The sequence below is a fragment of the Rutidosis leptorrhynchoides genome, chromosome 3, assembly GCF_046630445.1.
Source record: "Rutidosis leptorrhynchoides isolate AG116_Rl617_1_P2 chromosome 3, CSIRO_AGI_Rlap_v1, whole genome shotgun sequence".
Classification (NCBI taxonomy): domain Eukaryota; kingdom Viridiplantae; phylum Streptophyta; class Magnoliopsida; order Asterales; family Asteraceae; genus Rutidosis; species Rutidosis leptorrhynchoides.
The window spans coordinates 513,782,870-513,808,736 of NC_092335.1; the positions used below are offsets into that span (position 1 = coordinate 513,782,870).

The following is a 25,867-nucleotide window of genomic DNA, read 5'->3' on the forward strand; positions in this document are numbered from 1 at the left end:
GTTGTCGCTGACTATCTCTCGTGGTAAACCGAAATGACAAACAATGTCCTCCTATACAAAGGTTAAGATTTTTCTTCCTGTAATCGTGCTTAATGGTTTCGCCTCGACCCATTTTGTAAAGTAGTCGATTGCGACTACTAGGAATTTAACATTACCGACACCTCTTGGGAATGGGCCGACAATGTCGATCCCCCATTTGCAGAACGGCCAAGCGGCGTGTATAGGAATCATGTTTCGACGGGGAAATATGTTGACGGGAGCATGTATTTGACATGCCACTCAGTTTACGATCAGATCATATGTGTCCCGGTACATGTGTGGCCAGAAATAACCCATTCTCTTGATCCTGCTAACTATCGTTCAGTAGCCGGAATGTGTGGAGCAGGATCCTTTGTGCATTTCTCGTATTATCTCTTTGGCCTGCGTCGGGCCAACACACCTTAAGTAAGGCTCTGTGAATGATTTCCTGTACAGGACGCCATTTTTAAAGTTATACATTGGTGCCCGCATTTGTATCCTACGGGCTTGTAATTTATCTTCTGGGAGGGTACCGTCGGCAAGGTATTTTATGAAAGGTGTCATCCAACATTCTTCCTCTGCTGTGATTGTTTCCATGAGAGTATCCTCTTCGGTTGACTTTCTTTCCAGTACTTCAACCATAACTTTTTTGGTGAAGTGGTCGTATAGCAAAGAGGCAAGCTTACTCAAGGCATCTGCTTTCTTGTTATGGTTACGGGGTATTTTTTTTATTTCAAATACTGCGAAGGTGTTGGTTAGTGCATTCGTAAGTTCTAGGTATTTTTGCATCGATGTATCCCTTGCTTCGAAGCTACCGTTGAACTGGCTTGCTACCAGTTGTGAGTCGACATAAGCTGTGAGTTGTCGTACATCAATACTTTTAGCCAAGCGTAATCCGGCTATTAGTGCTTCGTACTCGGCCTCGTTGTTTGAGGCGGCGAACTTCAACCAGATAGCATAGGTTATTTGTTCTCCGTTTGGGGAAACGAGGAGTAGGCCTATGTCGCCCCCTCCTCACTTGACGCTCCGTCCGTATATAGTTCCCAGAATTCGTCCGTTTCCCTTCTTGTGACTGTGGTTTCGCCTTGCTTGATCATGTCAGAAGGGAGCTCCACCAGAAAGTCAGCTATGACTTGGCCCTTTACCGAATGTCCCGGGATGAAGGTGATTTCATGCTCGCCAAGTTCTATTGCCCATTTTGCCATTCTCCCAGAAATTTCCGGCCTAGTCAGGACGTGTTTGATCAGTTGGTCTGTGAAAACTTGTATCGGATGTGCTTGAAAATATCGCCGTAACCGCCTGGATGTGTGCACTAAAGCTTAAATTAGTTTTTACATGGCCGGGTAGTTTACTTCTCCATTTTGTAATACTTTGCTTACGAAGTACACCGACATTAGATTTTTACCTATGTCGGCAATTAGAACCGAGCTAATTACCCCGAAAGAGGCGGTAAGGTATACCGTGAGGGTTTCACCCGGTATAGGTGCCGTTAATGTTGGCAGCTCCTTTAAGAATGCCTTTACATCCTGGAAGGCCTTCTCGACCTCATCCGTCCAAATGAAATCTTTTTTGTTCAGGAGCCCTTTAACGTCTGGAAAAAGGGGAGAGCTCTGTCGGCGGCTCGTGACAGAAACCTTATGAGTGCCGCTAGCTTCCCGTTTAAGCTTTGCACGTCTTTTTTATTCCTGGGTGACTGCATGTCTTCGATTACTTGGATTTTCTTCGGGTTTGCCTTAGTTCCTCTCGGAGTGATTGTGAAGCCTAGGAAGCGGCCTTCTTCCATTTCGAAAGAGCATTTTGACGGATTTAGCTTCATATTGATTTTGCCTAGCGAATCGAACATTTCAATGATGTCTAAAATCATTTGTTCTTCTGTTTTGCTCTTGATGAAGATGTCGTCCACGTATGCTTCGATATTTCGCTCGATTTGGTCCTGGAATGCTTTGTCGATTACCTGTTGGTATGTTGCTCCGGCATTCTTTAACCCAAATGGCATTTTTGTATAGCAGAAAATGCCTTTGTTTGTGAAGAATGCGGTCTTTTCTTCGTCAATTTCTGCCATTGAAATTTGTTGGTAACCCCTGTATCCATCCAGGAAGCTTAGGAACTGGAAACCCGAGAGGGACTCAACCTTCCAATCGATTTTCGGCAGAGGGTAATTGTCTTTTGGGCATGCTTTGTTGATGTCCTTGTAGTCGACATACATGCGCTAAGATCCGTCTGCCTTCTTTACCATCACGGGGTTCGCCACCCATGTTTGATATTTTACTTTTTTCATTATACCGGCGTCGACTAATCGTTGTACCTCATTATCCAGGAATTCGCTTCATTTTAGCGCCATTGCTCTTTTCTTCTTAACGACCGGTGTGATGTTCGGGTTTACGTTTAGCCGGTGTTGGGCTATTTCCCGTGGTACACCCGTCATGTCAGATGGTTCCCAGGCGAAGACATCAATATTTACTGCTAAGAGTTTACAGAGCGTGTCCTTTGCGTTGGTGCTAAAGGTAGCACCAATCTGGATCCGCTGGTCCGGATGCTTGGGATTCGGGGACACGTAACCGTTGTCATAGATTATAGTGTCATTGGTTCCTTTGAATATCTGCATACATTCGATTGGTTCCAATTCTTGCGTTCGAATCGTGGCCACTCCGGCTGGAGTCGGGAACTTCAACATGCCGTGTACTGTTAACGTAATTGTACCAAATTTCTGCATGGCGTTACGTCCTAGGATAATGTTATCTCGTGAGTCTGTTTTGCCTATGGAGAATTCGATGTCTGCAGTACTCTGGAAAAGTAATGTTCCCAACACAACCTCCAGCGTGATGGAACCCACCGGCCAGGTTGCAGCGATGTTGAATCCTGCCAACGGCGAAGTTGCTGCTTTCTTTCGCCATCTGATGTTTTCTGATAGCTGCAGAAAATAATGTTCAAACATGACTTCTGCCCCTGCACCGGTGTCGGTGTATATTCGCCCAATTTGGCAGTTGGAGATGTGTGCCCGTATGATAACAGGGTCAGAAGATGGGTTGATATTGAATAACGAGGGGAAGATGATTTGTTCATGCTTCCATTTATCTAATACCCCTGATTTTCGTCATCGTCCCACGACCCATGAGTGGATCATATGCACATTAGCATCGTCGGTGCTGTTTATGCTTGTTTCTTTGTCTTCCAGCTCGTTGTGGTGAGTAGTGATTAATTTCGTACCTTTAGATAGCGCCATTTGATCAAACCAAAATCGTTTAGTGTAGATAGATTTCGGGTTTGAGTGCTTGATTTGGGAAAAAGAGTAAGTCGAATGTTTTAACTCCAATAATTGTCCAAATCCCGATTTGGAATCTGGATTCCAAGGGCGTAAAACAATCGATTGAATTAACCTTATTCGATCGGAATCGAATAAGTTAATATCTTAGAGTGAAGATTAGCTCCGGCGATGATCGGAGTGCTGATCGGAATTGAGTTAACGACTGGAGTAATGCTATCGTAATTAACTTGGGCAGAGCAACAATAATGCATCCAGTGTTTTTGGAATAAATGATCTTGTGCGCGTATTTATAGATATTATGAGGGAATGATGACGTGGCACATGTCCCTTTCATGGTTGTAACAAAATATGCCAATCCCGAGGGGTGACGTGGCACATGTCTTTTTCATGGGAATAATCGAGCAGATCCTAATAAACTTTCCTGGATTCGTGGGCTGACGTAGCATGCAACTTGTTTGTATGTTTGTTACGGGATCGAGTATTCGTTCCGGGATGACATGTCTACTCCGGGACAGTTCACTTTCTCCGGGACGGCGTGCTTGTCCCGGGAGGGTATCTTTATGCCGAGTTGAAATACCGAACCGGGAAGTGGTGACGGTACCAGCATCATGTCGGTTCCGTCTAAGGTATCACGGAGCTCTCAGTCTAATCCGGGAAGGTTTTACTTTCTACTTGTTCCAAGTGTTTCTTCACGGTTATAGTTATCATGACTGGCTACACGATGACGGATGATGTCGGGGAGTAGCCCTTCTTCCGGGATGGACCGTGTAGGGTAAGATCCTAGCCGGTCGCTACTTTGTTAATGTAGTTTTGAGACGGATCATTATGCGTATCATTAATTATCATATTACGATTACGAGCATTATTTGAGTTTTGTTCAATATTGTTGTCATTTTTCATAATATAGGAGTGTAAGTTACTTTTAATTACATACAATAGATATCAAAAATATTTGAAACTGAATTTTGAGAAACATTTTCATTTAAATGTTTCTAGGTTTCACTCCGTACGTTTTATGAAAAGAATGTATGTAAAGGTTTAAGTAATACTCCGTAAGTAGCTAATGTTATTTGCAGGTTTGTCACTGATTTCTCTGTACTGTATCATGACTCTTAAACCAGCTTGTCTTTCTCAAGTTGACCCTGTTGGTTATTAATGCTCAAGACACAACTTATGTCTATACTACTAATGATATTTGAACCTAAAGAGTCACACACAATGAGCAAATAAATATCAATTACATATTTGAATATGATTCGAATATTATAACATTATTATACATGTTGTGATATTGTTATTTAATATATAAATGATAATACTACAATTGTATGAGAATGCATACAATTATATAAACATGTATGTGAGTAAGTAACAACTATATTACTTACTTCTTTATATCTTGTTAATTATATAATGTATAAGTATACATTATTAAAGTCATATTATTAAAGTGAAATGATGAAGCATTTACTTTCAAGATGAATTGTTTAAAGTGAAATGATGAAGTATTGTCTTTCATCATGACTTGTTAGTGTGTTTTCTTTAAATATATTAGAACATACGTACATTTTAAGTGAGGTAAGAAAAACACACACATGCAAGTATAATTCTCTTTAGTTACTAACAACTTCTAAGTTTTCTTTCATGTTTGAAAGACTACTGGGAATACAAGATAGCATTAAAACAAGAATTAAGAAAGACTTGTTTCTTATACTTGTTTTCAAGTATAAGAAAGGACTAGCATCCAGTTGATATTGGAGTTTGCTTTCTTGTGGATTACCAATAGAGGGAGGCTATTTTGGCTCCTACATTCTTTGCATCCATAACTTCTCAAGTTCAAAGTCTTCAAAGGTTGTAGTCTTTAAACTCACTATTTATTATTTAGTTTTCTTAACAACATGCAATTGGATCCTTGGTGGGGAGTTTTTGAAAGGTTTAAAAATTATTGTACATGCTTCTGCTGCTAAATAGTTTTATGAAATTTCATATACAAATCCCAACAGTGGTATCGGAGCCAGGTTTTGCATGTGTTAAGAAACTTATGTTATATACAATAAGAACTTGTTCTTATTATTAGAAATGAACAACTTTTCTTCTAAAAGGGAAAAGTTGTAGATTTCTAAAATGCAACTTAGTTATTTTATTTGCTACAACCATTCTTATTACATGCATGTATGGTTGTAGAAGTTGTTATATATATATATATATATATATATATATATATATATATATATATATATATATATATATATATATATATATATATATACTAGTTGATATATTAAGTTGCATGGTGCATAGAAAGCCTTTAGACCATTTTGTGATGTTTAGTTGTGTTGAAAATCGATTAGGTTGTAATTATTTTTTCATTTATAATGGTTTGTAATAATTTTATTTTTTTATGTTTTGTTTATTTTTGAGATGTAAAAGTATTAGTGTAGACTTGTATATTTTATCTATAAAAATTGTAACAAGACATGAAGAAAATTCAAAGATGGAGTTCTAAGCAATTTTGGAGCCGTTTGCAACACCAAATGTTGACTAGGCAAGTGGAAGCTTCAAGACATCACAATGGAGCATGGATATTTGTTATGTCCTTAGATTGACCCGGTCCCTTCGTTTGGCTCACGAAAACCGATTAGGAAAAGGCTTGACTATGCACCTATTAATTGTTTTGTTTATGTTTGTATGTTGCATGTTTGAATATAGGATATTTTCATGCTAGAAAATATTTTATTTTTAACAAATTAAACACAAATAAGAGTTTGGTAAATTTATATATAATTTTGAAAATGGTTTTTCATAAAAGTATAAAATGAGTTTTAATAAATAAATAAAAAAGAGTTTTTACATAAAGCTCAAAATTGACATTAAAATTATGAATTTTAATAAATTATGAATTTAATAAATTTAAACCAAACTCTTGTATAAAATTTTAAATAAAATGAGTTTTATTAGAAACAAAAATTGGTCTTAAGTTAGAGCGCTCAATATATACATATTAATATAGGATATTAGTTTAAAATTGGACACGCCGTGATTGACTGAAATAGAGATTCTATAAACTCCAGACCAACATATAAAATATGATTTTATCTAAAGTATACGTATAATATATTGTTGAATGCATGCAACAATTATTATACGAAATGTTTTGTCAAATTGAAATAATACAAAACACAAAATCCCTTTTCAAATGTAAGTTTATGGCATCCTTTTTAAGACACTCGCTTGTCATTTGTACGTCATTGTGGAGAGAGCATCAGCCAACCACCACGGTCGTCTTATGATTACCGAGATGGTGTTTCGCGATTCCCATGACAGTCTTGGGCCGAACATCATAGTTTTCAAATAGGACAACTTAATTGGTGCTTCTTGTACTTGTTTCAAGGGTTATAAAGGACTAGCATCCGGTTGATATTGGAGTTTGCTTTCGTGTGGATTACAAATAGAGGGAGACTATTTTGGCTCATACATTCTTTGCATCTATAACTTCTCAAGTTCAAAGTCTTCAAAGGTTGTAGTCTTTAAACTCACTATTTATTATTTAGTTTTCTTAACAACATGCAATTGGATCCTTGGTGGGAAGTTTTTGAAAGGTTTAAAAATTGTTGTACATGCTTCCGCTGCTAAATAGTTTTATGAAATTTCATATACAAATCCCAACAGACCCAACCATGTTTGATTCGATGGATGAAGGCTTTTTCCTGCCCACATTAAACCACTCCAATAAGTACATATCTCTCGTGTTCATATATTTTTCGTGATGATGTAGGTTTTGTATTTTCGTGTTGATGTAGGTTTTGCATTTTCGTGTTGATGTAGGTTTTGTATATTTCATTTTCGGGTATTGTAATAGGTCCTTGGATCATTTGATGTATTTTTTCTTCTTTATAATAAAATTGTTGCCTTTTCAAAAAAAAAAAAAAATGTTACATACAGTATTACTTAATACTCGTAAATTTTTTTTTTTTTTTTTTTTGTGGCTAGAAGAAGAACGCTATTGAAATGTCGATGATAAAAGTATTACGGAGTACATCAATAAATGCTAGGTACACTACTTGAGAAAATTACACCTAAAGAATAGTTGTTAATAATGAAAAAGTACTAAGTGTTATAAAATATCTAGATTGTGTTATAAAATATCTAGATTGGATGTTAATTTTATTATTATTATATTTCTTGCATAGTAATATTTTATACTATAAATAGACATGTATGGTAACCATTTAAGGTGCACCATTTCTCTTGAAATATCAATATCAATATTTCTTCTCTCCTTCTTCTCTTTTTTTCTCTCTTTGTTCTTATAACCATTAAAGGTAGTTATAAGCCTACTGAATTATAACACGTTATCAGCACGAAAAGCTTAGTGTAATTAAAAGATATCTCAAACGATCACGAATCACTAATCAAGGTATGAAATTATTAATAATTTTCAGACTCGAATATATCAAATTTTGGACTACTAACATTTATATTTATGTTATTTAAGTTATATATGGTCGGTTATACTACCTGAATTATATTTCTGTAATCTAACTTTTACTAACTTCACTAACATTTATATTTATGTTATTTAAGTTATATATGGTCGGTTATACCACCTGAATTATATTTCTGTAATCTAACTTTTACTGACTTCACTAACATTTATATTTATGTTATTTAAGTTATATATGGTCGGTTATACCACCTGAATTATATTTTCTGTAATCTAACTCTTATTAACTTCACTAACATTTATATTTATGTTAATAAGACCTCATGATTGTACGCAACACGTCATTTGACAACACGGTACTTTATGTACGCAACACGTCATTTGACAACACGGTACCATGGGTCGAGATTAATTCCGATCAATACGAATACGACGGGGTCTTTATATGTTATCTAACATTTATGATTACTTATGCAATTAATCATTATTTATTTCATGCATACTAATGTTTATTCTTAAATTTATAATTTTAAAAGTTAAAATAAAAAAATAGTTTGTATTTTTATTAAAAGTAAATCTTAAAAGTTAAAATAAGAAAAAGTAATTTGTACTTTTATTAAAAGTAAATCTTAAAAGTTAAAATACAAAAAGTAGTTTGTATTTTTATTAAAAGTAAATCTTAAAAGTTAAAATAAGAAAAAGTAGTTTGTATTTTTATTAAAAGTATATCTTAAAAGTTAAAGTAAGAAAAAAAAAGGGATGGTAAAATGGAATAGTTTTTTGTCAAAAATGAAGTATTGAAAATGAAGTGGTCTCCTTCTATAACTAAAAAAAATATATACTTTTATCAAATGAATTTTTTTGTGGCCGACAATTTCAAACACGAGTCCGTGTTTAGTTTATCAAGAATATCTCTTGCTTTGGTGAAAGGTCACGATCACGATATCAGGTGTTGTGAAAGAATTAAAAAATTGGTCAAGTGGCCTTTTAAAAACTAGAAAAAAAATTTAAACAAAAAGTTTTTTTTATATATTTATAATTTACGGGTAACGTAAAAAAAAGGAAGTTTTTTTTAAAAAAAAAAACAAAGAAAGTGTTTAAATGAGTTTTACAGAAAGGGGGAAAGCAAAGTAAAAAAAAAAACTTTTTTCCAAACAAAGGTAAATGAAAGTAGGACTTAATACAAGAAAAAAGTAAACATCTCCTAGACGTGATAAAATCTATCAATGATAAGTATTAGACTTGATGAGCTAAATGTGACAAAAATGTTTCAACATGTCTTATGTTAATTTTCTAAAATAAGTTATTATTATTCCGAGTTTAACACATATACATATGTTAATTAAAAACAACCTATTTGTTCTTATGTAGTGTTGGGTTGCAATTTTGGTTGTATGCCATAATTCCATCCAGTAGAGTGACAATAGAAAACTTTTGATGATAATCAATAAAAAACTTTTTTCCAAACTTGTCAAATGTTTTGTTAAAAACGTGACCGTTGAAAAAAGAAGGTTGAATAATAAAACTTAAAAAACAAATTATTTTTTTAAGAGTGTGCATCAAAATGGCCCGTTTAATAATGGGGAGTAAAAATATAGTCAAATTGTTTCAACGAACAAGGGTTCAATTGGATGTCTCTTAAAAAAAATCCGCGGGTACGGGTGATGGATCCAATGGATCCGCATCCACGACCCGCGGGTGCTATCCCTAATTGTGACAAGTACAAATCAACTAAAAGTCTAAAAAATAAATGCCCTTATAGGGACCAAATGTTCACAATAATTGCCTAAGCTAGATATGAAACAAATAGTTCATAAAAAAAAAGGTCGTTGTGCGTTTTCGGGATGATAGCCGAAATACACTTACAAAAGTAGGTCAGCCGTCAATTCTTTATGGCCATATCAACGTAGATCAATAAAATCATTTATGGTTTTGATAAAAGATTAATTAAAAATTAATTGTTTTTTGGTCTTGGATTCTCGGTAACAAAAGCAAAGGTTGTTTTTGGTTGCCACAACAAACAAGACAGAGGTTGTTGACTTTTGTTGTTAAACATGGCACAAGTGAACAATAACAATAGATTATTGTTTTTGAAAAGAATAATGATGCGTTAATTTTATTGTATAAAATAAATTAAAGAAAATGGTTTTCATTGATGACTATGAACAAACGCAAACAAAGTGTTTGTGGTATTTGGTGATTAAAAAAAAAAGTGCATCTAAAGCTTCTACTGAAAATAATATGCATCTAAAGCTTCTACTAAAAATTAATGTGCAAGGTACAACGTATAACTATATGGTCAAATTCATTTGAGCCTTCGGAGTCACAAGTATATGATGTATATATATATTACTCAATTAACAAAATAGTAAATCTAAATTAATTCATATGAATAGTAAAACGAAATTAATTAATGTACTATTCACATAAAAAAACGCATATGATAAAAAGCGCATCGCATATGATAAGCGCATATGATAAAAAGCGAATATGATGAAAAGCACAACGCATATGATGAAAATCACATATGATTAAAAGCGCATATGGTGAAAAACACAGCGCATATGATTAAAAGCGTATATGGTGAAAAGGATATATGATAAAAAAAAAAAACACATATGGTGATTTATAAAATAAAAAAAAAAAAAAAAAAAAAAACACATATGGTGATTAATGGAAAGCACATATGGTGATTAATGAAAAGTATATTGTGAAAAAGAATCACAAATGTTTCTTGAAAGAATTCAAGGTAAGATATATGAACCAATTCATCCATCATGTGAACCATTTTGATATTTCATGGTTCTAATAGACGCATCTAGCGGATGGTCTCATATTTGTATGTTATCAAGCCGTAATATGGCATTTGCAAAGTTTCTTGCACAAATTATTAAATTGAGAACACATTATTCTGATTACACCATTAAAAGGATGAGACTTGATAATGCTGGTGAGTTAACATCTCAAGCATTTAATGATCATTATATATCTACAGGGATTGTTGTTGAACATCCAGTTGCTCATGTGCATACACAAAATTGGTTTAGCTGAATCAATAGATAAACGCTTACAGCTAATAACTAGACAATTGATAATGAGTACAAATCTCTCAATATTTATATGTGGACATGTAAATTTACATGCTGCGACATTAATTCGCATTATACCATGTAGAAGTCGTAAATATTTTCACTTAATACTTGATTTTGACCAAGAGCCAAATATTTTCTACCTTAAAACATTGGTTGTGCAGTGTATGTTCCAATTGTATCACCACAACACAATAAAATGGTTCTTCAAAGAAAGATGATAATATATTTTGGATATAAAACATCTTCAATCATAAGATATATTGAACCCATGATGGGTGATGTTTTTACAGCACGTTTTGCTGATTGTCATTTTAATAAAACATTGTTCCCTAGATTAGGGGGAGAAATAAAAATAAAAAATAAAATGATGCTTCATGATGTGAACATCAATTAAGGTATATTGAACTCGCACAAAAGAATGTGAAACGAAAGTTCAAAAATAATGCATATGCAAGAACTTGCAAATTAATTACTTTATGCATTTACAGATATAAAAAAGTGACTAAATCATATATACCAGCGATAAATGCTCCAACTCGAACTGAAATTCCAAAAGCTGGCAATAATGTCACTGTTGAGTCTTTGCCACGCATCAAACGTGGAAGATCAATTGGTTCCGAAGATAAAAATCCTCGAAAAAGAAAATCAGCTGATAATGAGGTAAGAGAAAGTGTTCAAGAAGAACCACAAATCAATATTCCTTCTGCAGAGGATATTGATAAATGTAAATACTAAAATTGCGATAAATTATGCAATATTATGGAACCGAAATGAAACTAAAATCTCTATGAGATATTTTCATATAATGTTACAATGACATCATGAATAAAGATGATGATCTGGAACTAAAATCTGTCATTGAATATACAAAATGGACATGATTGAGCTCAATGGAAAGGAGCAATAAGAGCTGAATTAGAATCGCTCGATAAAAGAAAAGTTTTCGGATCAATCGTTATCACTTTTAAAGATGTGAAACGTATGGGATACAAATGAATTTTTATCCGAAAAGAAATGTGCAAATGAAGTTACAAGGCAAAACTAGACTTGTAACTCAATATTTCCCACAAAGACCAGAAATGAATTAGGAGGAAAAATTATCCTCCTGTAATGGATACAATTACTTATTAGATACTTAATCAACCTGGTAGTTATTTAAATGCATCTCATGAATGTTGTTACTACTTATCTGTATGGATCACTTAATAGTGATATATATGAATATACCTAAAGGGTTAAGGTATCATAAGCATCTAATGTAAAACCCAAGGGAATATATTCCATTAAATCACAAAGATTTCTAAGTGGGTTTATACAAACGGGACGTATGTGGTATAACCGATTAAATGACTACTTGATAAAAAAAAGGGTATAAATATAAACTTATTTTGCACGTATGTTTTATAAAAACAATGTTCGGATATGAGATCGTAGTTGTTTATGTCAATGTTCTTAACATCATATGAACAAATAAAGAGATCTATGAAATCATTCAACTTCTAAAGAATTATTTTGAAATGAAAGATCTTGAAAAAACCAAGTATTACCTTGGATCGCAAATTGAGCATATGCCTAATGGTTTACTTGTACATCAAACAACTTATACCGAAAAGATTTTAAAACATTTTTTTTAAAGACAAACTCATTGTTGTTAGATCACTCAATATTGACACTGATCTATTTCATCCCTGCGAAGATCATGAAAATTTTAACAGATCGGAAGTTCTATATTTTAGTGCAATTGAGGTTCTTATGTATCTTATAGATTATACAAGATCTGACATTTCTTTTGCAGTTAATTTGTTGACAAGGTTCAGCTCAGCCCCTACCAAAAGACATTGGAATGGGATCAAACAAATAGTTTGATACCTTCGGGGAACTACTGATTTATAATTATTTTATTCTAACAACTCGAAACAAGATTTGTTTGGTTATACAGATGCAGATTATTTATCCGATCTACATAAAGCTAAATCTCAAACTGGATATGTATTCCTAAATGGAGGCACCGCAATATCATGACGTTCTCAAAACAAACACTTGTTGCAACATCATCAAATCATGCCGAAGTGATTGCATTACATGAAGCTACTCGGGAATGATTTTAGTTAAGATCAATGATACAAATCATTATTGATTCTTGTGGACTAGAACGCTATAAAAGCGTAACAACTATATATGAAGATAATACAGCTTACATAATATAAATGAAAGAAGAGTATCAAAAATGACAGAACAAAACATAAATGCTGACGAGGCGCTAAAGCTATAAACGGTCTTAACGGTCATAAGTTTGATGGAAAAGAATGGTATATTGGTAAGGCTCAGAAAAAGACTGAAAGGGAATAGGAACTGAAACAACGGTTTGAACAAACCATGAAGGAGACTGTAGACAAATCACGAGGGCCAAACTTGTACATAAAAGATTTAGATGATACAGTTTCAGATGAAAACCTCAGATTTTTCTCATATACTCAAGATATCGTAAAAGACAACCAGATTAAAATGAGATACGTTCAATCAACAACTCTGCTGATCTTTATACCAAAGCACTGCTAACTGCTATTTTCAGAACACACGTTCATAATATTGGCATGAGGCATGTTCAGAAGATGTAACAACTCAGGCGTTGCCTACTTGAGGGGGAGTCAACTTTATGCTGCACTCTTTTTCCCTTAGCTAAAGTTTTATCCCAATGAGTTTTCTTTAGCAAGGTTTTTAACGAGGCAGTACTAGTTATTCTCTAATAAAATTGTCATCCAAGGGGGAGTGTTATAAAATATCTAGATTGTGTTATAAAATATCTAGATTGGATGTTAATTTTATTATTATTATATTTCTTGCATAGTAATATTTTATACTATAAATAGACATGTATGGTAACCATTTAAGGTGCACCATTTCTCTTGAAATATCAATATCAATATTTCTTCTCTCCTTCTTCTCTCTTTTTCTCTCTTTGTTCTTATAACCATTAAAGGTAGTTATAAGCCTACTGAATTATAACACTAAGTAGTTTTATCCCACATTGAATGGTGGAAGAAATTTACAAATAGGGATTCAAGTATAAGTAGAGTGGTTAAACAAACTTAACAACTTGAAGAATTGAAAATGTAAAACTTATAAACATATACATTCCTTCCATATAATTTATCTTCAAATTAAGTTTTTTGTTAAATAAAATTTTAGATTTTGATGTAGATTCTTTTTAGCTATAAAAACATAAAAAAGATTTTTAAGATCTAAACGAGCTTGATTGAGTTCGAGTTCGAATTAGAGTTTAAATGAACTTGAGTTCGAGCAGTCGAGCTCGAGTTTAAGTTAAAACATTAGCATCAATGTTAAGAATTTTAAACGAACATCGAGCTCGAACTCGAACACATAAAAAATAATCAAGTTCGAACTTGAACAAATTTGAAATTTTTTAATCGAGGTCAAGTCGAGTTTGAACCGAGTTATAATTAAATGCGCCGAGCTCAAATTCTTTCTGCTCGACTCGATTCGGTTCGTTAACAGCCCTAATCTCACCAAACAAAACTTTCCAAGTTTATGCCCTAATCAAGTTTTTCAATGAATAAAACTTTATAATTAGCACGCCTATAAATACTTATTAAATAGTTTCAAGTCATTTTAGGCAACTGACGCCGTTTGCCCTAAATTAAATCCACCTATATGTAGTCTATGTAGAGATTTGTAGGTTAAACCATAAATATATTTATTTAATGAGTTTACAATATATATAGACAATAGACAACGTATTGTACTAGGAAACGGTAACTAGATAAAAAGGAAACTAAAATTATATTATATTATAGTATAGTATATTCTAAATTCTAATATGCCCCTTCGGTTTGAAGGGTAGTTGAACGGACAGTTAACACTGGATCATTAATTGTGGAGAAACCCTTTGATGAAAAGCGTTATTAGAGGCCACTACAATAGTCCGTTTGGAGCGACATTGACGGCAAACCGATTGCAGTTGTGGCGGCAGTCCGTTTGTAGTGGCAGTGATGGTGAAACGGTTACGGTGGCGGCAACCTAAGTCACACCGTCTGTAGTGGCAGTGATGGTGGTAAACCGGTTTCGGATGCCGCAGTCTAAGTCACATCGTTTGCAGCGGCAGTGACGGTGGTGAACCGGTTACGGTGACAGCGTTTGACTGCAGTGCTGCTGATGAAGAGAACTGTAGTTTAAACCAGGAATATATACGAAAGTATATGCATAGTAGTGGTATATCATATGAAAAGAAATAAAAAGAAGGGTTTTAAAGAGAATGCCATTATATTTTGATGGGGGATGATTCTCACATACACTTTTTTTATCCTCACACACCTATTTTAACTTTTTTACTCTTCTAATAATACTCAATTGGTGTGTAAGGATAAAAAAGTGTGTGTGAGAATCATCTCCCTATTTTGATTATTTATATTATATACTATTCTTATATCTGAATCTGAATATCTGAATATGAATATAAAAAGACACGAAAAGGTGACCAGAGTTGATGGGGGTTTTCAAAATATATATTTTTATTTTAAGAGGGTAATTTTATAATTATGTTATTCTAGTCAACAGCAGATTACGGAGATATCATTCAGCCAAAGTTGACTTTTTGGTCAAAAAATGTGTACGGTTTTTTTTGTCGTTACAAAGCATCGCAAAAGGTTGAGCAGAGCTATGCATGATACGGAACCAAACGAACTTGGTACGGGTTCATCCTGAGTTTATTTTATAACAAAAAGTCGGATTGAAGATCGAACCACCATATATTTAATATCGTTCGGTTCAATTTAGTTATCAAAGATTCGGTTTGGTTTTCGAAAAAGAACCGTCCGTTTTCGTAAATCATATGATCTATAAAATTTATGCAAATATAATATATTAAAAGTGAATATAGATGTTCCATACATGTAAGGAATAATACAAATTTTGAAAATTAAATTAATAGGCATTGTCATAAGACAAAATTATTGAAATGGTCTCCGTGGTTTGTACCAAAATACTAACTTCGTCAATGTGATTTTTTTTACTGACTTCGTCCTCGTGGTATATCAGTATTGCTGATTTAGTCCATATTTCTGTTGGACGTTAAATATCTCCGTTAAATCTGATCATGTGCAATGCATGTGAGGGTAAATGGGTCTTTTTGCTTCTCATTTTCATCTTCTACCTAATATCTGATGGAAAACCGTGTGTACTTTCAAATCAAATTAACGCAGCGGATAGTTAAAATAAACTTATTTTACATTACAAAACATGGACACGATTAACGGTTCCACCAAAATCCAATTACACCACTAATAATTGTCAAAATATATAAATTCACAAAATGAGTAAACGTTGTACCTTTCTTGAAGAAATGAATTGACGGAGAGAAACTCACGATCAAAAGTATGACCGTCTCTTAGGATAGTCCACACTACACTTCAAAGGATCGTCAATGGATGCTAGTCCAAACCCGAGTAATGTATTATAATAATCAATTTATTATAATAAAACAATAAATGTATAACACTCCGTATATGTTTGAAAAGAATCAAAAACAAAGAAATGAGATGATTTATTTCTTTGTTTTCCAATAATATTATCACTCCAACTTCTTATGGTGTTTTTCTCTCTCGTACATATACAAGCCAATATGTCAGTATTTATATTATGGAGCAAGTGTTTTCCAACTTTTAAGTAAAAAATGTGTATGAATTATTTAGCTTTATCTCTATCTTTTGCTTTTTATTTGTTAATACAAAGGAAGGGAGACAATGGAGTAGATATATATGGAATGTGCAATCATCATTCCATTGTAACTAATATTAGCTGGTACCAAATCATAAAGTTTATGTTATATATTAATTTATTAATCAACCAACTATTATTCAATATATAATATTTATCATATATTCAAACTTAAGTAGTTTAACTAATTCATTAGCCATTTAGTCTTGTTTCATTACTCGAACAATATACATATATAATGTATATATATATATATATATATATATATATATATATATATATATATATATATATATATATATATATATATATATATATATTATTAATTTGACATCTAGGTGTATAAGTGTGTGACCCCGAAGGCTCAAATGAATTTAGCCATATAGTTGTATGTTGTACCTTGCACATAAATCCTACAGACTCCCACTTGTGTACGGTACAACACCAAGTAACTATACAAACAATGGATAGTGTCTAGCAACACGACATTGTCCCTAAATTCATTTGAGGGTAGTTTTTCAGAACTGTTTATAGTAAGTGTTAAATGTCATTCGTCCTTTTGTTTCAGATACTTTAGTTAAACTTGAGATATGGATCATCGGTCATTCTCATTTGTTTAAAAATTTTATTTTTCGATCTTAGAACTGAATTAGATCACCAAATTAATTAAGTATCATCTTAATTACATCTGGGTGTGGCCACACAAATATCTTATTCATTCGTCGAGGAGCTCAAAAGTATCTAACTCCAAACATTTCGGAGGAACAAATCCTATATTGCATACACGTGTCTCTTACGAGCTTTACATTATACCCAATTATGGCCTTTATTACAGCCTTATTCAGGACAGCATTTAACCATATCAAAGTACAATATTTCACACATTGAAACCGGCGTGCATCTCAAGTCTAAGGACATAAAGACATAATCACTAAAAGATTCACTACTGACAACGATCCATGTAGTGATATCTCGGTTGGGTCATTCCAATATCCATCATCAATGAATACATATGAATTTGGTCTCTACAAGTTAACTATTTATCATCAATAAATATAACCAACATTCATATTAATCTTAATTCATGTTATTCCCATAACATGATTGATTATGGAGATTTTGAATAATCAACAATTACTCATGGATTAAACATGCTAATATAGAACACAGTGATATAAATGAAAATGATCATACCATCAATATATCAATTCATTATGATAATACTGTTTAATGTTCCAAAAATATTCAAATACTAAATTACAAATTAAAAAGATCAGCAGCATAACGAAGTCCAATACTACTAGCATGATCATCATGCTTGTTGTGTGTCATGGGCTTTGTGAACGGGTCAGCCACATTATCATCCGTATGAACCTTAAGAATACTAATATCATTCCTCTCAACGACTTCTTGAATGTAGTCAAACTTTTGAAGAATGTGTCTGCTACCTTTACGTACACGTGATTCTTTCGCAAGTATAATAGCACTTGAATTATCACAGTACATTTCCATAGGGAATTCAATGCTGGGAACTACTCCAAGTTCAGCAATAAACTTCTTAATCCAGACAGCTTCTTGAGCAGCTTCTGAGGCAGCAATGTATTCTGCTTCCGTTGTAGACTGTGCAACAGTGCTCTACTTTGAGCTTCTCCAATCAACTACCCCGCCATTCTTGACAAAGACATACCCTGATTGGGATCGAGAATCATCTCGATCAGTTTGGAAACTAGCATCTGTATAACATCTAATACTCAACTCTTCTTCCAAACCACCGTAAACCAAGAACATATCTTTAGTTCTCCGCAAATACTTAAGAATGCTCTTAACAGCAATCCAATGTTCTTCACCTGGATTCTGTTGATAACGACTCGTCAAACTCAAAGCTAACGAGACATCAGGTCTAGTACATAACATAGCATACATAATGGATCCTATAGCCGAAGCATAAGGAACACATTTTATTCATCTTATCTCATCAGGTGTGATAGGACTTTAAGACTTGCTCAAGGTTATGCCCTTTTGCATGGGCAATGCTCCGCGCTTGGAGTTTTGCATGTTAAATCTTCGTAAGATTTTCTCAATGTATGTACTTTGACTCAAACAAATAAGCCTTTTGCATCTATTTCTATAGATCCTGATTCCTAAAATATACTTAGCTTCTCCAAGATCTTTCATGACAAAACATTTTCCAAGCCAAGATTTGACATCTTGCAAAGTTGGAATGTCATTTCCAATAAGTAGTATGTCATCAACATACAAGATCAAGAAGACAACTTTGCTCCCACTAGCTCTAATGTAAACACAGGGCTCATCTTGGTTTTGAGAAAAACCAAACTCTTTGATTTTCTGATCAAACTTAAGATTCCAGCTCCAGGATGCTTGCTTTAATCCATAAATGGATTTTAGAAGCTTGCATACTTTATTAGGATGCTTTGGATTTACAAACCCTTCTGGCTGAACCATATATACGTCCTCACTTAGGTCGCCATTTAGGAAAGCGGTTTTCACATCCATTTGCCATATTTCCTAATCATGAAAAGCAGCTATGGCAATAAGTATCCTAATTGACTTAATGCTCGCGACTGGTGAATAAGTTTCCTCATAATCAATTCCTTGAGTTTGAGTATAACCTTTTGCCACCAATCGAGCCTTAAAAGTGTTTACATTACCGTCCATGTCAGCCTTCTTCTTGAAGACCCATTTACACCCAACTGTTTTACAATTGGGTGGAAGATCAATCAAGTCCCATACTTGATTTTCTTTCATGGACTGCATCTCTGTATCCATAGCATCTCGCCATTTTTCAGATTCTAAACCTGATATGGCCTCACGGTAGCTAGAGGGTTCATCATAATCTCCTAGATGAGATTCATCTGGATTAATCAGGAGATTTAACCTCTCAGGTTGATGAGGAGTTCTACTAGATCTACGAATTACAGGTGCAATACGTTCTGGCTCACCAACAGTGTGTTCAGCTTCAACGTGTGGTTGGCTTGTGCCTTCAGAAGGTATGTTACTTTGTGATTCTTGAATTTCTTCCAGATCTACTTTACTCCCACTGACTTCTTGTAAGAGAAGATCTCTTTCAAAGAATTCAGCAAAACGAGCAGTAAACACTTTGTTTTCAGCTTGGTAGTAAAAGTAGTAACCCATTGTTTCTTTTGGGTATCCCACAAAGTGACATTTGATACCTCTGGGTTTTAATTTGTTTGAAGTGTCACGTTTCACATACGCTTCACAACCCCAGACTTTCAAATAAGACAACTTAGGACTCTTTTCATGCCATAACTCATATGGTGTCTTTTCTACCTTCTTGGTTGGAACCATATTGAGTATGCGTGCAGCAGACTCTAATGCACAACCCCAAAAAGACATTGGTAGAGTAGTTAGACTCATCGTAGATCGAACCATATCAAGTAAAGTTCGATTCCTCCGTTCCGACACACCATTGTGCTGTGGTGTGTAAGGTGGAGTGAACTGTGAGACAATCCCACGATTCTTCAGGTGGTCCAAAAACTCTTGACTCATATATTCCCCTCCCCGATCAGAGCGTAGGGCTTTAATGGTCTTTCCAAGTTGATTCTCTACTTCATTTTGGAAGATTTTGAACGTTTTAAAAGCTTCATGTTTATGTTTCAGCAAGTAAACATAACCATATCTACTATAATCATCAGTAAATGTAACGACGTATGATTCACCATTTCTAGACATACTTCTAAAAGGGCCACATACATCAGTATGTATTAGTCTTAAAAGATCTTTAGCTCTTTCACCTAAACTGGAGAAAGGAGCCTTTGTCATCTTTCCACATAAACATGACTCGCATAAATTAAATGACTCAGAGCCAGTTGATTCCAAAAGCCCATCCGATTGGAGTTTTGAAATGCGTTGTTTATTTATATGACCAAGACGACAATGCTGTAGATAGGTATTATTCAAGTCTTGCTTGACTCGTTTGGCATTACAGGTATATACAGAATTATTATTTGAAATCACACCATGCATATCAATTTCAAAAATACCATCACGTGGAATAGCATTAAAATAAAATACATTATTCTTAGAAACTGAAATACCAAGGTGCGTAAATGTAAGTTCAAAACCAACATCTTTCAAAAGAGAAACTGAAATTACATTGCTCGTAATACTAGGAGCATAATGACATTGTTCCAACAAAACAATAAGACCACTAGGTAGAGTAAGCTCATAGGTGCCAATAGCTTCGACTGCAGCTCGAGCCCCATTGCCCACTCTTAAGTCTAGTGTGTTGTTCTTCAGTCTCTTACTTCTTCTCATTCCCTACATATTGTTACAGATGTGAGTACCACAACCAGTATCAAAAATCCAGGAATCACTAGAAAAAGTATATAACTGTATATGAAATATACCTGATTTGCTGGTCTGGTCAGCTTTGCCTTTTCTCAACTCAGATAGGTAGGAAGGACAGTTCCTCCTCCAGTGGCCAACTTTTCCACAGTGGAAACATTCGGCGTCTTTCGCCGGGTTTTCTTTCTTGGGAGGTGGTGGAATCTTTTTCTTAGCAATTGACTTGCCTTTTCCTTTTCCCCAAGTTTTCGGCTTATTCTTTCTCACTTTACCATCCCTAATCATCAGGACACCTGGATTGGAAACCTTATATGGAATATCCTGTTCAGCAGTTTTGAGCATCGAGTGCACCTCTGCCAGAGATTTCTCCTAACCTTGCATATTGTAATTCATCACAAATTGGTGATACGATTTTGGCAGTGAAACCAAAACCGTGTTCACAGCCAAGTTAGGCGGCAAGGTAGTTCCAAGTTTTTTCAATCGGTCAATGTAGCTTTTCATTTTTAAGACATGAGAGCTCACTGATTGACCCTCCTCCATTTTGCATGTTTGAAGCTTATAAGTTTCATATAACTCTTGACTAGCCTGTTTCTGAAACATATTTTTCTGCTCAGTCATCATATCATATGCTGTATGATCTTCCATTTCCTTTTGGAGGTCAGAAGTCATACTATCTAGCATGATTAAAGCTATCTTCTCTTGCTCATCAAACAACTTCTGATAAGCATTCTTTTGAGCAGCAGTAGCTGTCTCAGGAGGAGCTTCGGGTAAGGGTTCTTCAATTTTGTTCAACTTCCCTTCATATTTGAGAACAATTCTCAGGTTGCGGTACCAATCGAGGAAGTTTGAACCATTGAGTTTCTCTTTCTCCAACAAAGAACGGAGGGTGTTTTGGTTTACGTTTTGATTGTTTGACATCTACAAAAAAAAACAAGATTCAATTTTAGTATTTTCGATATTGTACTTTAATAAATTAACTACCCAGGTTTTAATATATTTGAAAATAATTAATTTACGAAAGCCTAAGATCCACATAGAGGTTCTATAACTACATCTGTTGATCAGCTAGCAGTTATAGAGTCTATTGGTAGGTAGCAGTTACCAATTGCATCACAAGTGCAACTCTTAGATCTTTATGGGACTCAGTAGTATGTGTAGTTCAACAAACCACTATTATCTACTAGCATGTTTGTCCCATCTTTGCCTCGAACTCAGGTCTCACCGTGAATACGCTTAAGTCGTCCAATTTGAAAACTGTGGAAATTCAGCCTAGTCTCACTCGTAACTGAAAATCCACCTCGTGGCTATAATTCGATTAGGTCTCACCGTAACCAAAAAAATAACGAGGAGTGTTTGCAAGCTCATTGGATGGCATGACTTAAATTTGACGGGTATTTTAAAAATGTTTGTATTAACGAATAATGCATGCACACAAGATTCGCTACACTATTTGTTAAAAATCATTTTAACCAATTTTATATATGTCGATCGTGTTTATGCTTCTAGTTTGTTATTTTATTTTATATATAAAAGTAACAAATACACAAACGTGTATCGTTTTAAAACAATTTTAAAAGATTTCGATCATATATATTTTGTGTTTCAAAAAATCATTTAACTTTAAACTCGTTAGAGTTTAACTTTTTAAAATCATCAATTTTAATCGTTGAAACTGTTACCGATTTTATTTGATGTTTTCATCAAAAATATTTAGCATATATTCTAATCAACAATTATGTATAATGCAAAAATAAAACACAACCATATCATGCATCACACACACACATAGCCTAGCCCAAAAATCCTATGCTCGATCCCATGAGCTGACATGGGATCAAGAGGTCAAACTAAGGGTAATATCGTAGCTCCCACTAGATTCAAGAATCAAGTGAAAATTTGACAAACGCCATCGTTGTCAACTTGACCTGTTCGCCATCTTCTAAACCAAAAGCATGTTGTATTTTATCTTCAATCTTCATCTTGTTACATTTATTTAAATTTGAAAATACAAATAAACTAAAACTTTTATAAATTGAAATAAATTTAAATACAATACTATGAAAATGAGAAATATATATAATACAACTTTGGCTTCAAAATGGCCTTAATAATACAAATAATCAACATGACATAATATTGCCGTAATCAACAATCACAATAATCATACATAGGTCGGGGCATTATGGGCTATGTGTGCAATCACAATTCTAATAACTACATTATTAAAAACTACATATGGCTTGTCCATGGTTACAATGCATGTGTACAACCATGGAATGAAATAAACAACAATTATTCAAGCCATAATAAATAAATTCAAAATTTATAACAGTGATATTTTTCAGATCTTATTTGTGCGTCGTGAGATTTAATTTAAAACAAACATGTTGAAATTATAAAAAAAAAAAAAGTTTTTACTTTTCACCATCTCACAAAACTAGATCTGAGAAAATCACGTGACAATTAAAATGGTGTAAAAGCGGCTCGGATACCACTGATGGAAAACTGTTCAAATCAAATTAACGCAGCGGATAATTAAAATAAACTTATTTTACATTACAAAACATGGACACGATTAACGGTTCCACCAAGATTCAATTACACCACTAATAATTGTCAAAATATATAAATTCACAAAATGAGTAAACGTTGTACCTTTCTTGAAGAAATGAATTGACGGAGAGAAACTCACGATCAAAAGTATGACCGTCTCTTAGGATAGTCCACACTACACTTTAAACGATCGTCAATGGATGCTAGTCCAAACCCGAGTAATGTATTATTATAATCAAATTATTATAATGAAACAATAAATGTATAACACTCCGTATATGTTTGAAAAGAATCAAAAACAAAGAAATGAGATGATTTATTTCTTTGTTTTCCAATAATATTATCACTCCAACTTCTTATGGTGTTTTTCTCTCTCGTACATATACAAGCCAATATGTCAGTATTTATATTATGGAGCAAGTGTTTTCCAACTTTTAAGTAAAAAATGTGTATGAATTATTTAGCTTTATCTCTATCTTTTGCTTTTTGTTTGTTAATACAAAAGAAGGGAGACAATGGAGTAGATATATATGGAATGTGCAATCATCATTCCATTGTAACTAATATTAGCTGGTACCAAATCATAAAGTTTATGTTATATATTAATTTATTAATCAACCAACTATTATTCAATATATAATATTTATCATATATTCAAACTTACATAGTTTAACTAATTCATTAGCCATTTAGTCTTGTTTCATTACTCGAACAATATACATATATAATGTGTGTATATATATATATATATATATATATATATATATATATATATATATATATATATATATATATATATATATATTATTAATTTGACATCTAGGTGTATAAGTGTGTGACCCCGATGGCTCAAATGAATTTAGCCATATAGTTGTATGTTGTACCTTGCACATAAATCCTACAATATCCCATGTACTTCTCATTTTTCTTCTCAAATAAAACATTGAAAACCCTAAATCCCCTTGCATCAAACAAAATCTATACTTAAACCATCAATTAAACTCAAATCTTCATCACAGTCAAATCAAACCTAAATTAAACTCAAATCAAACCCACAATACTATTATAAACTCAAAATTATAAATCTGGAAGCGATTTACTTTGTACTGTTTACTCAGTACTAAAACCCACTACCGACGATGGTTTATGGAGGAATCATTATCTAGGTCATCGGACATCGTTTCTAATACAATATGTTATATGTTCGTTTCGGATCCGAAGGGACTATCTATTCGTTTCAGATCTTTGATGCATCAGATTTATAAGTCCCACCTAGATGGTGGCAGTTTAAGGTGGTCGCTTGGATTCCAACGAGAGGTGGTAGTAGCTCTAGAAGGTCCGCAAGAGACGATGGTGGTATTACAAAGAAAGTGATGGGGATTTGCAAATTGGTGTGAAATTAGGGGATGACATCAGTGCTGGTGGTTGTTTGACATCGATGTTGTGTAGAAAAAGGAGAAGTAAGGAGAAAAAGAGAAATAAGTGGATTTTGGGTTTTCAATTTGGTACTACATTTGTTTGGGGTGGTGGTTATTTGTTTGGGGTGGTGGTGATGAAGTATAGATTGTGTTTAACGTAAGGGGATTTAGGGATTTCAATGTTTTATTTGGGAAGAAAAATGAGAAGTACATGAGATGTTTGGTAGAAGATGAATATCTGAATCAAAACGACACATTTATTCTCATATGCATTGCATATGATCAGATTTAACATAAATGTTTAGTCCGTCAGAAATAGAGACTGAATCAGCAACATTGACATACCACGGGACGAACTCCGTAAAATGAAACGTCTCGTCCAATACCACTTTGGCCCAAGAGGTTTACAATAGGTCCAAAACACGGTCAACGCCCTCTATATAAGACGTTTTGACCAAAACTTGCATTCATTACATAAGGGTGTTTCCATAGTAGATAGTTGACATAAGTAACAAACTTCTAAAGATAAAAGTGAGATAAATAGTACGTTAACACAACATAAAAACCATAAACGAAGTACATAAACATAGTGTAAGTAACTAGAGGGGGTGAATAGTTACTTAATGCGATTTTAAAATCTTTTTTGATTTAGAACTTGAGATTACTATAGTGTGATTTGATTTGTTTGTTCACAAGTAAAGCAAATGCAAAGATAAGGGATAAGAGAACAAACAAGAAGATTTATAGTGGTTCGGGAAGATGTTAACTCATCTTCCTTAATCCACTCCTTAATTCTAATAAATTGAGAGTTAGTTTCACTATGATGCTCCAAACTCGGTGGAGTGTCCGGATACAACACTAGCTCCTCGATAAGCCGCAACTTATGAACCCTTACATCCCTTTGAAGAATTCACAATAACCAAATGCTCTTACCACAAGATCCTAATGCTCCAACTAAGTGAAACCTCAACTATCTTCTAGATCCCTTTAAGAAGATAATTTACAAGTAAACTCACAA

At 33.7% G+C, this 25,867-nt stretch overlaps 1 protein-coding gene across 1 annotated transcript; it reads right to left on the reverse strand.

The window, feature by feature from the left end:
* Nucleotides 1-360: 360 nt before the first annotated feature.
* LOC139901865 (uncharacterized) lies at nt 361-1,223 on the reverse strand. The gene is made up of 2 exons (XM_071884536.1): nt 1,092-1,223; nt 361-960 (listed from the first exon to the last, which is right to left on the reverse strand). Exons 1-2 carry the CDS (start codon nt 1,221-1,223, stop codon nt 361-363), a joined length of 732 nt encoding a protein of 243 aa, XP_071740637.1.
* Between the last annotated feature and the right edge of the window lie 24,644 nt (nt 1,224-25,867).